The 12,796-nt window shown below is 35.7% G+C and overlaps 1 protein-coding gene across 2 annotated transcripts in view; it reads right to left on the reverse strand.

The window, feature by feature from the left end:
• LOC121430925 (C2 domain-containing protein 5-like) overlaps positions 1-12,796 on the reverse strand; it is a 57,647-nt gene that overhangs the window by 6,761 nt on the left and 38,090 nt on the right. For both annotated transcript variants that reach the window (XM_041628357.1, XM_041628356.1), the window contains 7 exons: positions 12,203-12,304; positions 11,069-11,129; positions 10,399-10,460; positions 7,422-7,508; positions 6,008-6,097; positions 3,201-3,267; positions 1,843-1,929 (listed from right to left, as the gene is read on the reverse strand). In XM_041628357.1, coding sequence (XP_041484291.1) covers positions 1,843-1,929; positions 3,201-3,267; positions 6,008-6,097; positions 7,422-7,508; positions 10,399-10,460; positions 11,069-11,129; positions 12,203-12,304 — 556 coding nt within the window. The remainder of the gene's footprint in view (positions 1-1,842; positions 1,930-3,200; positions 3,268-6,007; positions 6,098-7,421; positions 7,509-10,398; positions 10,461-11,068; positions 11,130-12,202; positions 12,305-12,796) is intronic.

The following is a 12,796-nucleotide window of genomic DNA, read 5'->3' on the forward strand; positions in this document are numbered from 1 at the left end:
AAAGAAATATATAAAAACCATATCCAAAGAAACTGGAATGAACCAGAATGAAAAAAAAGAAGTGTAAATACTGTTCTGTTTTCATTTCATTCAAAACATCAAGAATCACATTTTACTTAAATGTATGCTACTGTATTTCTTGCAGATATAGGCAATGCGATTCTGATTTTAACCTTTTTTTAATGAACTTGTGTGCCTGTTATATATCTTGCCTTGGTTCTTACCTTTAAATGCAGGAAATACTTATTTATCTGAATTTTTTTATTCTAACAATCTTAATTATATTACGGTATCTGACCATCGTATAAACAATATCAGAACAAAATATCAAGTCAGTTTCAAACAACAAAATTAAATAAGCACTTGCAGTAACCAATATTATTTCATAATTAGGATTATGGTATTCAAGGTTATCCCCTTTTGATTCTTCCTCCCATTATTATGAGATGATTATTTTTTTATGAAAAATTGCCAAGATACACAACAAAACCCACTTGGCTAATTCAAACCTTACCTGGAAAAAAATGTAAAAGAACAATCCAGTGCTAATAGACTTTTCATATCAAGCCCAGATTTAGCAGATCACATGGGATCGAAATAATGAGTTTACGCAAGAAAATCAAGCTCCAGTACCAACGCTAAAAAATTACATGCATGCATGAGCTGCATAAAAAAGTTTTTACCGTCAAAATTCCATTCCTTTAAAAAATAAACAACCAAAAGAAAACAATCACATGCAGGCATTCACCAGATGCACTCTAATTGAAAATATCCCTAACAGTACACATTTGGTTTGAATTCGCACCCAATGGTTTAATATGAATTAACTGCAGTTACGGTGTATGAGCATATTGGGGTGTCCCCTTGAGCCCTTGTTAAAAAGTACAATACAGAACGATGGTATTACTATGGTATTACCATGGTACATTATGGTACTTCTGTATTTTCAAACAGTACTTTCCAATTCCGTATGGTACTTCTGTGGTAGTACTATAGTACTAATGAATTTACCATTGATACTATGGTAATACTATGGTAATACCATAGTAATAACATGGTACTGTATGTTACCTTTTTTACAAGGGAGTAGCATTAACATTAGCAATACACTAGAAACATTTACAGTCAAACTCATCTATTATGACTACGCAAGGGAAACAGAAAAAGTGGCCGACGGAGACACGTTTTATGAGACAAATTCCATTTGAATGGAAGCCAAATTTCCCCAAACATTGTCTTAGTTCGTTGATCCTAAATGACCTTTGACCTTGGTCATGTGACCTGAAACTCAGGCTGAATTTAGATGGCCACTAAAGACAGGCCTTCAAAATAAATTTAGTTAGGCAGGTGGCTGCTAAGACAGGTTTGACTATATGTGAATCAAGTTTCAAGACTCAGAGGATTTTAAAATGTTATGACTACATGTATATAATAATGAAACTGCAATTTATATGTACAACTGTTAACTGTTATAAATAGCTTTTACCCCTTCAATTTGTAATTACTTTGTTTTAAATCATAATGTACATTATTATAAAAATAGGAGCATTGGTAATTTTTATATACCGAAAGTAAGAACCAAATTAATTCAATATTTTTGTTAAATACTATGTTACTTAATTTGGGTTAATTTCTTTTTGTCTATTTTCCTTTCAGTATACATGTAATACACATTTTTTTATGTCTCTGTTTGATTTATGTCATGTGTGTACTATTCAAATTGTTGTTTTTGTACTGAGAAAAATCAATTGAATTGAAATTGAAACACCTAGAACAATACTCTACAATGAGGAATACGAATCAGAACTAATCAATTGTTTGATAATTAAACCCAGTTAGTACCTTTTGTCAATGTGGATGAGGCTGTAGTCTCAGAGACTTCTTCCATTGAAAACATCATTTCAGAATCAGCAGATGGCTTTACGGGGCCTGATGAAGGTAACAAAATTGCCACTTAATTCTGGAATATCCAAAACAACTGAAGGACTTTACATTTTAATTTAAATCTTTGAATTATAAAATTCATACATTGACAAAAATAACTTTGTTTTATCATCAATGAAAACTGCACACTAAGGAAAATATAACACAAACAGAACAAGCAATTTGTATTGTTTAACTGAAAAGACTTCTTGTGCAATAACAATAATCTGCTTTTACATGTACATGTATATAGCACTAAAAATACGACGTGTTTAAGCGCTTTTCAGATATATTATTACCACGGTCATTGGATTCAATCTGTCATTCCCGCACACAATGTGTGCACATCCGCCACTCCCTGGGGAGTTTTACAGCTTTATATTTCATTGGAATCATCAACTTCTGAACAGCAATTAGTGTTCACGCACCCCCATTACTTGTAGGATACACATTTGCCATAGACCTCAGTTGGGTTCAGGGTCCAATGGGTCAATCAAATATCCAAGTGTCACACTACCACTGGGTATAAGAACCAATGGCATGTATCAGCAATGTGATAAACACTGCAGCCTGCATGCAGCTACCTCACTAGCAACGTTCATGCATGGGGAATTGACCAATCACAGGCATTTGTTTTCAGGGGAGGGGCCACAAGGCCAAGGGATCACGAGGGCGATTTTCTCAAACTGTATTTTCTTTTATCAAGATGTTTGTCTACATCGATGACCATTTCATCAATTGACTACATGTAAGTTTTGTGGCTAATAACAATAAATTATGAAGATTTTTTTTTGACCAAACAGCCTCATAGACTAGCTGGCCCGTATTCGGAAGTTGGTGTAATTTAAACTCTGGTCTAAAAATGTGGTTTAACTATGGATAGCCAATCATGACATGAATCTCTAAGAGCAGAGATTCAATGTATCAGCTCTTTCGACTCTGTCTGGGAAGGATAAATATGATGATCGCCTTCACCATTATAGAATTAGGAAAGAGCACCGTAAGCATAAGAAAAATACCTTGTGAACAAATTTTGGTGTATTTGGCATTCCATAATTTTAGAACAGAGTCAAACCACAGTCTTAAGTTAAATCAAAGTTCAGAATACAGGCCTCTGTCTAATGAGAAGACAACCCTTTTCATCACATAGCCCATTTAAGCTTTTACAGCAATATAAGATGCACACTCATGAGAGAGATTGAATGCATATCTTCTGTGAATTCAGGCCGGTATTGCTATTTCTGTAGATGAATTGCCAAATTTTTAAAGGAATTTACCTTTTTGAGGGGCGATAGCAGCAGGAACAATCGGCTTCATGCCTACAACTGCTGCTGTCAACCAGATCTGCAAAAAGAGGAGCAAGACATAGGAGATTACAAAGACGTATTAAAGATAAATGCCAGTTATTTATATAATATTGCCTGGCCTTGAGGGGAACATCAAATATATTGCCAGCAAAAGAATCATATTGGCCCGAGTCTTTAGACGAGGGCAATATTGGTCTTTTAAGGGCAATATATTTGATGTTCCCCGAAAGAAGAGCCAGTCAATATTTTTATTATCATCCAAATCAAATATCTAGAGCTAAAATCGTGATAATGGTGATATTTCTTTTTAAAATAGATATATTGTGTCTCGTTAATATAAGGGTCTAGGCTCTGCACTTTACCATTATGACGTACTTGCAAGCGCTTGGATCCAGTGATGTCTTTATTATGACGTATATTGTTGGCGCGCAGATCCTTATGAAGCGTATCTCTTTATACGCATCCTCAAATGCCCGGATGTGAGACTAGGGAAAATACAAAGGTATATTTTGCGTCGTCTCTGCATGCAAACTATATGCGCATTGAGACCGAGCAAAATACAAATAATATACCTATCCCTTCCCGATATTTATGAATCTAGGGCAATACGGTTTTGTAAATGACCTGCTCAGATGTCTGATATGGGTGATAATTAGTGGTAATGATCTCAAAATGAGTTTGAACTGAATTCAATAAGATGACCACCCAAGTGTTTGTACATGTATGTATGAATAACAAATACATGTATGTGCCAATAGACTCTGGAAGAGAAATGTGTAATTGCTGAGAGATGAGCAAATAAGCACGGAATTCCATCAAATGTCTGGTATTTTCAGCTAAGATTTCATGATTTCACAAATACAAGTTTACATCAATGTACCAGATCTAGATCTATGACAATATGGTGACAATTAACCTTGATTTTAAAAACTTTCCCATGAAATAATTGTTTTCTGGAACTACTTTCTTTTACCTTTCATGCTAACAAAGTCAGGTTTGGTACTGTTTTTATATCAGCATGATAATGATAAAGAGGAGGAGGAAAGTACTAAGTCGGGGAAGGTGGGGTAAGTTGAGCATAGGGGCAAGTTTAGCAACCACCCCCAGGCCAGTAATGAATGAGTCTGATTTTGTGGTGGTGTCATGTATTGATGACCCATTACATAACCCTTTACCAACCATGTTGTTTTTGACTTTGAAACAAAACATACTTTTTTAGACGGAAAAATACAAATTTCAGCCAAAAAAAGTAATAAAGGGTGTAAAATGGAGGAGTGCTTTTTACCCACACACATCTTTAAATATAATAAAGAAATAAGAACAATATTGTTAGTCCAGGTATGGATCATTCTTGTCATAGTTTTTTTAAATGATGGATGCATAGGAAATGTGTGGATGTGAAAATATCACATTAAGTTTGGACTGGGGTACTTTGAGCCAGCCAATATGGGGCAAGTTGAGCCATGGTAATTCTTATAGTAATAAGAATGAAAAAAAAACCTTGAAAAGCCATTGATATGCAGGCAGAAAGAAGTAAATTCACATGACAGTTCTTTTACTTTAAGAGGATGTTAGTATTTAGAATTAGCAAGTGAAAAGACTTGAAATAAACAAGGCAAAAGCAATTTTGTGTCTCGCCCACTTATGGAAATAACCAGAAATATCGTGATTTGCGAGGGCACGCAAGAGAATTATATCGAAACTTCATTGTGAAATGACTGGGATGGAATAACACTTGTCATAAGAGCCTTGCACGTAAACTTTAATGGTTACCTGAAAATGACCTTTGACCTTACCATGTGACCTCCGACTGCAGCGTAACATGCAGGTTGCCTAAGTTCATCTACCATCCAAGTTTTGTTGAAAAGTGACCTACGGTTGCGGAGTTAGGTGTCATACATGTAAGAGAGTCTTGCATGTAAACTTTAACGTTGACCTGAAAATGACCTTTGAACTTACCATGTGACCTCCGACTGCAGCATTATATGCAGGTCCCCCAAGTCCATCTACCATCCAAGTTTGGTTGAAATGCAACTTACGGTTGCTGAGTTAGGTGTCATAAGAGAGTCTTGCATGTAAACTTTAACGTTGACCTGAAAATGACCTTTGACCTTATCATGTGACCTCCGACTGCAGCATAACATGCAGGTCCCCCAAGTCTATCTACCATCCAAGTTTGGTTGAAAAGCGACTTACAGTTGCGGAGTTAGGTGTCATAAGAGAGTCTTGCATGTAAACTTTAATGTTGACCTGAAAATGATCTTTGACCTAACCATGTGACCTCCGACTGCAACATAACATGCAGGTCCCCCAAGTCCATCTACCATCCAAGTTTGGTTGAAAAGCGACTTTCGGTTGTGGAGTTATGTGTCATTACAGGTTTGTGACGGACGGACGACATTTGGATCCCTAAGTCTCGCCTTCACCTCTGGTGGGCGAGACAAAAATGGACATGCTGCTTCTTCCTGTATACATTTTGTACATAGTTTTTGTGGCTCAACTTACCCCAGAAGGTGGCACAACTTACCCCACATATGTGGCAAGTTGAGCCATTTGACATTGTTTTTTTTTCAAAGGTCACGATGAATTTCAGTGTGGGGGTAGAAAGTTACAGTATATATAAGTGAAAAGTGTTTCCCAAGAATGAAATTTAAAGGCAAGGTACTTATTTATACAAAATTATTAGTCATATCAATTCTAACATGTAAAATGCAAAAATGTCACAACTTACCCCGCCTTCCCCTACATGTAAATAGATTAATGTATCTAATACAAACCTGAATGATTTCATCTTCATGCAAAGCAAACTCGATGTCCATTTTACTCAGACAACATGGTGTAAGCTTCCGAAGCTTGAAACAGATTCCCTGTGGGGAAACAAAAACTACAAATAATCATATTGGATTTATTTTCAAGAGAGCTTGAAACAGACTGCCTGTGGGGGGGGGGATAATCATGATGGATTAATTTTCAAGATAGCTTGAAACAGACTAACAGACTGCCTGTGGGGGGGATAATCATGATGGATTACTTTTCAAGATAGCTTGAAACAGATTCCGGAGGGGGGGGGGGCAGATTCCGTGGGGGAACACCCCCCACAAATAATCATGATGGATTTATTTTCAATAAAGCTTGATACAGATTCCCTGTGGGGGGGAGACAGAAAACCCCTCAAAAATCGTGATGGATTTATTTTCAAGGTAGCTTGAAACAGATTCCGGGGGGGGGGGGGGGGAAGACAGAAAACCACACAAAAATCATGATGGATTTAATTTCAAGATAGCTTGATACAGATTCCCTGTGGGGGGAGACAGAAAAAGCCCTCAATAATCGTGATGGATTTATTTTCAAGATAGCTTGAAACAGATTCGGGGGGGGGGGGGGGGGAAGACAGAAAACCCCACAAAAATCATGATGGATTTATTTTCAAGATAGCTTGAAACAGACTAACAGACTGCCTGTGGGGGGGATAATCATGATGGATTAATTTTCAAGATAGCTTAAAACAGATTCCGGAGGGAGGGGGCAGATTCCGTGGGGGAACACCCCCCACAAATAATCATGGTGGATTTATTTTCAATAAAGGTTGATACAGATTCCCTGTGGGGGGGAGACAGAAAACCCCTCAAAAATCGTGATGGATTTATTTTCAAGGTAGCTTGAAACAGATTCCGGGGGGGGGGGGGGGGAAGACAGAAAACCACACAAAAATCATGATGGATTTAATTTCAAGATAGCTTGATACAGATTCCCTGTGGGGGAAGACAGAAAACCCCACAAAAATCATGATGGATTTATTTTCAAGATAGCTTGAAACAGATTCCCTACGAGAAAAAGACAAACAAACAATCGTTATGTTTTTTTTTCCAAAACAGCTTGAAGCAGACTCCCTGTGCAATCCTCACAGAATTCTAATGACCCTTCCCCATTTTTCATTTCTTGTCAGAATGTTTTTTTGACAAATAAAGGTCCAAGGACATGTGTACATGTATGGCCTCTTATTGCTCAGATGTCAGACATTTTTGACTAAAAAGTGCTTCTGGAATGGTGACCTTTAACCTCTGTTTTTTGGTGTTTTTTTTTTGCTTGTAAGGTTAAGTTTACCATACAACAATATTTTCCAGGTATGTTACTAAAGTATTCTCACACATCATTTCAATAAGTTTATTCAGTAATGTAAACCACACTAACCTGTATCATGCCCTGTATTAATCCTGTCACAACCTTAGTTGTTCCACTAGTGTCGGTCAGCAAGGCTCGCCTCATCATCGTGATCGTCTAAAAAAGAGTTTTAAAAATTGTCAATATGTATTTTTTCCCAAAACTTATTTCATTTTCAATTCCATGACATAATTGGATTTAAAGTCACGCTTGGCTATGAATTATGATGTTATAGGAGTCCTGCAGCTGTACTGAATCTGAAAAGAATGTATAAACATTTATTCCCTAACCCCTCGCTAAAAAAAAGTGTGACAAATTCAGTAACGTTACTCTGCAATTGACAGTAATGTACTATACTGAATTATTTATCATGCAGCTTTTTTATGCGACTGTAAACAATCAAAGCAAGTTTGCTGACAATTGAAAGATAAAGTTATGATATAAAATGATTTGAAAGTTAACTGTTATACTGCATCCTTCTCAAATATGATATACAAATATACCAGGCTTTGAGTAAGTACAGCGGGAATTATTCATCCGAGGTTGGACTGGCATAACTGTTTTACCTGTGGGGGGGGGGGGAAGCCTGAGGGAAAAATAGTGATTTTGCCAGTACAACCGAGGATGAATGATTCCCTCTATGCGTTTGAAATAAAGGCCTGATATATTTGTATCCTACTTTAATAAGTTAGAGCAATAGATATTGATAATCTAGTTTTTTTTTCTTGTTATCGTAATTCATCCTTTTTAATCTGTACTAAGATAACCACCATGCTGACTGACCTACTTTTCCTGAAGCCACAAGGTCAGCGTGCGGAATGCATATTTCATTTCAATTAATATATTTTTCCATTTCCAACAATCATTTACATTTACAATAGTTTTGTTACATACATCTTGATATAATTATAATCAATAAAACAAAGAAACTTATTATGTATAAGAATCAAGATAACAGGTCGGAAACGGAGGAAGCTCCTAAAAAGCGAAGCTTGTAGGATGCAGCCTCCTATATTAGTGCTTGCGCCATTATGATCCGTAACGTCAGTGATGGAATAATGCACTAGTCCATCATTGACATCACGGAATAGCAATTTTTCTTCAGTGGGCATTTCATTTTCAACATCATCACAAAATAGTGAGAATATACATGTATTTGGTCACATGATGCTATTTAAACCAATCAGCATACATGATTCAATTCATGTAGGATATAAAAAATGTCATTTTGATACAAGCAAACTTGCAATGAAAAGGTCAATGTTTCATGAAAATAGGTCATGCAGGTCACTTTCAGCATACTGCGAAATTGAAAGACAAGTTGTAGATTACATGTAATTTACACAGGACATGCCTATCTATAATTTACAAATGAAGAATGTGGAACAATAGAAACATCTTGTACATTACAGGGGATGTGTTATATACATAAATAACTTTGTAAATTTCTGACTCCTAACATGTAAACACAGAGGAATGCAATTAACTATCACTCAGTGGATGGGATGACCTGCAATTTTGATAAAACAGATTGTGCACAATGGGAAAAATAAGTAAAATTTCTAAAAACTTCAACTTTCTTAATTTCCATCCAATTTTCATGAAATTTCTGATGTAATGCTCCATTGTTTTTCTCATTTTATCAAAATCAGCTTGTTGGGGGTAAACCTAATAATTGGAAAATGAACCGAACTTTAATATGCTATGCTACAACTTTCTTAATTTTCATCTCTTTTTCTATATCAAATTTACAGTATTGTGCTTGTTTCATTTTCCTATTATTCAAATCAATTTGTTGTTTGGGTTGAAATTGATATTTTGGGAAATCAAGCAAAACTTTTAATGTGAGGACTTTCTTAATTTTTTAATCAAATTTTGATAAAAATTTCCAGTTATACTGGAGCGTTGTGGCCTAGTGGATTAGTGTGCGGACTCTGAAACAGGAGGTCGTGGGTTCGAATCCCAGCCATGGCGTAATTTCCTTCAGCAAGAAATTGATCCACAATGTGCTGCACTCAACCCAGGTGAGGAAAATGCGTACCTGGCAGGAATTTATTCCTTGAAACGCAGCACGCGTAACAGCTGCACTGCTAAAGCCAGGGTAATTATGCTGCATATACTGTAGAGCGCTTAGAGACTTCTGACAAAGTAAGTATTAAGTGCTATATAAGCAAGTATAATTATTACATTTGTCTTGTTTTAGTTCTTTATTTACATGTACATGTACTTGACCTTTAACCCTAAAAAGACTGGGGGGGGGGCAGATTCAGCCCCCTCCTCGACATTTTTCGCGATAAATCCGCCGTGCGAAATTTTTTGACCGCGTCCCGCGTGGCTCGCTGACTTTTTACTTTCAAGTCTCGCGCAACTTTTGAGACCAAAATTGTGACCCCCGGGTACGCGGTTCCAAAATTACGCAACATTTCGCAAGTGTATGCAGACCCAAATTACTCCAAAATGTGAATTTGTGTACAAATCCAATGCAAATAGTGTTCTTAGCCAAAATTCATAAATGTTTCATAATTTTTCCTTTTACTGCTTAAAATCAATTATTTTTATATTTTTTATGGTCAAAATAAAGTCCCCGACAATTTCCATTGAAAAAACAATAAAAAACAAAAAGTCGAAAAACAAAGAAATACATAAGAAATTTAGAAAACAATAGAATACATAAGAAAATAAATGTGATTTTGAATTTTTTTTAAAAATCAATTTGATCAGATGCCTATCTAGAGTATGTGAAACAAAAATTAGCATTTCAGGGGCATTATTTTATTAATTAGAGCAAACTTATGATTTTACGCATAAATTAGCATAATTAATGAGACATGAGATTTTTGCAGAATTTGATGTTATAGTTTTGTAGATAATGCCATGGGTAACGCGTGTGCCAATTTTTGTCGCGATCATACGATCGACAGCCGAGATCATAAGGGGGGGTTAATCAGCCCCCCCCCAGTCTTCTTAGGTGTCGAAATAGCCCAGTCTATTTAGGGTTAAAACTTACCTGTATGTGTTGTGTTGGCTCAAAATTACCGGGGAACATTTCTGTACTGCAACTATGAAACCCTGCAATTATCATTCAAAGAAAAAAAAAAACATCACAAAACAGTTTGCAAAAATTAATACAGACCATCATACCATATAGCAAATCTTAACAAAATGTAAATACAAAGATGTATGATTCATAGAATGTCAATTTTGAAAATAAATTCAGTGCAACACTTTCCAGGATAGAAAATCATGTAACCTTACAGCAGTCAAAGTTCAATGTTTGTCTTTATCCATATCGGAAATTTGTTTTGTTCACAACTTCAATAAACATCAAAATACCACATTAGACATAAACATCAAAATACCATATAAGACATAAACATTATATACAGTGAATGTGAATACCCATTTATAGAAAGGCTGCAAACAAATAACGTACATAAAGCCTCCGTTTGATATTAGATAACAAATCTTGAAATTCAGTAGAAATGCGAGTACTGCATGTAGTATAGAAATAACGACTAATCAAATAGTTCATTACACATAATTTACAATTTCATTCCAATGATGAATGCATCTAGTATTAACATATTAATTCATTAAGTTATGGTAAAGAAATAACTAGTAATCAATTTTCCAGTACAAATACAAAAAAATTAAGAATTTAGAAAAAAAAACTTCACCTTGTGGTAATGCTTGATCAAAGAGCTCAATGACGGATTCGGTGTCTTCAATGTCGTCAATCTACAACATAGAAATTGACAGCATCATTAAATCCTAGAATTAGCGAATGGTTATTTATCTACTACTACCTTTGTGTTTCAACATTCTGAAAGCTTTCTGTATGGTCAGTTCCCCCATGTCTGCGCGGTCTCCCAAGTCTGCGCACCCGCGTATCTGCGCGATTCTAGTAAAAGAAGATACGCAATGAGCACGAACTTTACACATGCAATACAGACAGGTATAAAAAAAATCTGACTCAAAATGGTGGAAAAATAATGAATTCAGGGCATTTAATGCGACAGCCTCAAAATGCAGCCTTTGTCATCAAAATCCCTGAATCGTGTGCAAAGTGAATGAGTGCGCAGACATAGGGTACCATTTTTTTTCAATCTGAAAACGACAGCCCGAGGTTTTTTCCAAGAAAATCATATATTTCTTTCAAATTTTTATGAGATATTTGGCACACTAATTCATTATGATGTAAGGAACATTATCAACTGAAAGATTTTGTGAAATAAAAAGAAATTCACTTTAAATCTTAACTCAAATCGTTAGGTGCGCAGACTTGGGGCCCACCATCATATACATAATGAGCATGTGGCTGTAGCTTTATGTTATTTGTGCATCTTTCAATTTCTTTCAATAACAGGATCTTAACAAAAAAACAATAGAAAAGAGTAAATAGGCTGTGCCTCCCCCTCCCCCTGTCTAAAGGGGTGTGAGGAGGTTGGAGTGATGACCCTTTTGATTTGCTTGTCAGAATTGTTTTTGAAGAAAAGGTAAAGTGGGTCCCTCCCTCTAACAAATCCTAGGTCTGTCACTGTTACAGATAGGTACTTGGAAAAGCGGTAACAACTTCAATAAAATAAAGAAGAAAGTTCCAATGTATATTTCAATGGGATACTGTGCTTGATGAATAAAGTAAATATAAATATATGGAGATGTTTGTTTAACCACAAAATGACCAGTCTATTTCCCCCAATATGCAGAACGCAGGCACTGTATCAAACATGTATTAACACAAATATAAATGTAGCACTTAGTACATAGGGATAACATCTTAAAGTTCTTTAAGGAATATGGCAAGTACTAACCTCAATGACAAATGTTTCTCTATGACCCGAGGTCAACTGAGGGTCAAGCAACTCTTCATTAGGTTGGTTTTGCTGTGGGCCATCAACTTCTACTGCACTTTCCTAGGATCACAGAAGGCATACATGAAGTCTTTTCAAGGTCTGAAAACTATTGTGCAAGCAAGTATTGTATACCAAGTATGGTTAAATGAAATACCCATTATTATCATTACTATAATTATTACTATAATCATCATCATCATATTCATATTCATCATCATCATCATCGTCATCATCATCATCATCTTCATCATCATCATCATCATCACTCCCACCATCATAATCATCATCATCATCATCTTCATCATCATTAACATCATCATAATCATCATCATCATCACCTTCACGTAATGTAATACACATTATTATCATTACTATAATTATTACTATAATCATCATCATATTCATCATCTTCATCATCATCATCATCATCATCACCCTCCTCCTCATCATCACCACCACCACCATCACTGCTATCATCATCATCATCATCTTCATCATCAACATCATCCTTATTTATATATTTTTTTGTCCATCGAAATCATACATGTATCC

Source organism: Lytechinus variegatus, chromosome 17 (assembly GCF_018143015.1).
Source record: "Lytechinus variegatus isolate NC3 chromosome 17, Lvar_3.0, whole genome shotgun sequence".
NCBI classification, from domain to species: domain Eukaryota; kingdom Metazoa; phylum Echinodermata; class Echinoidea; order Temnopleuroida; family Toxopneustidae; genus Lytechinus; species Lytechinus variegatus.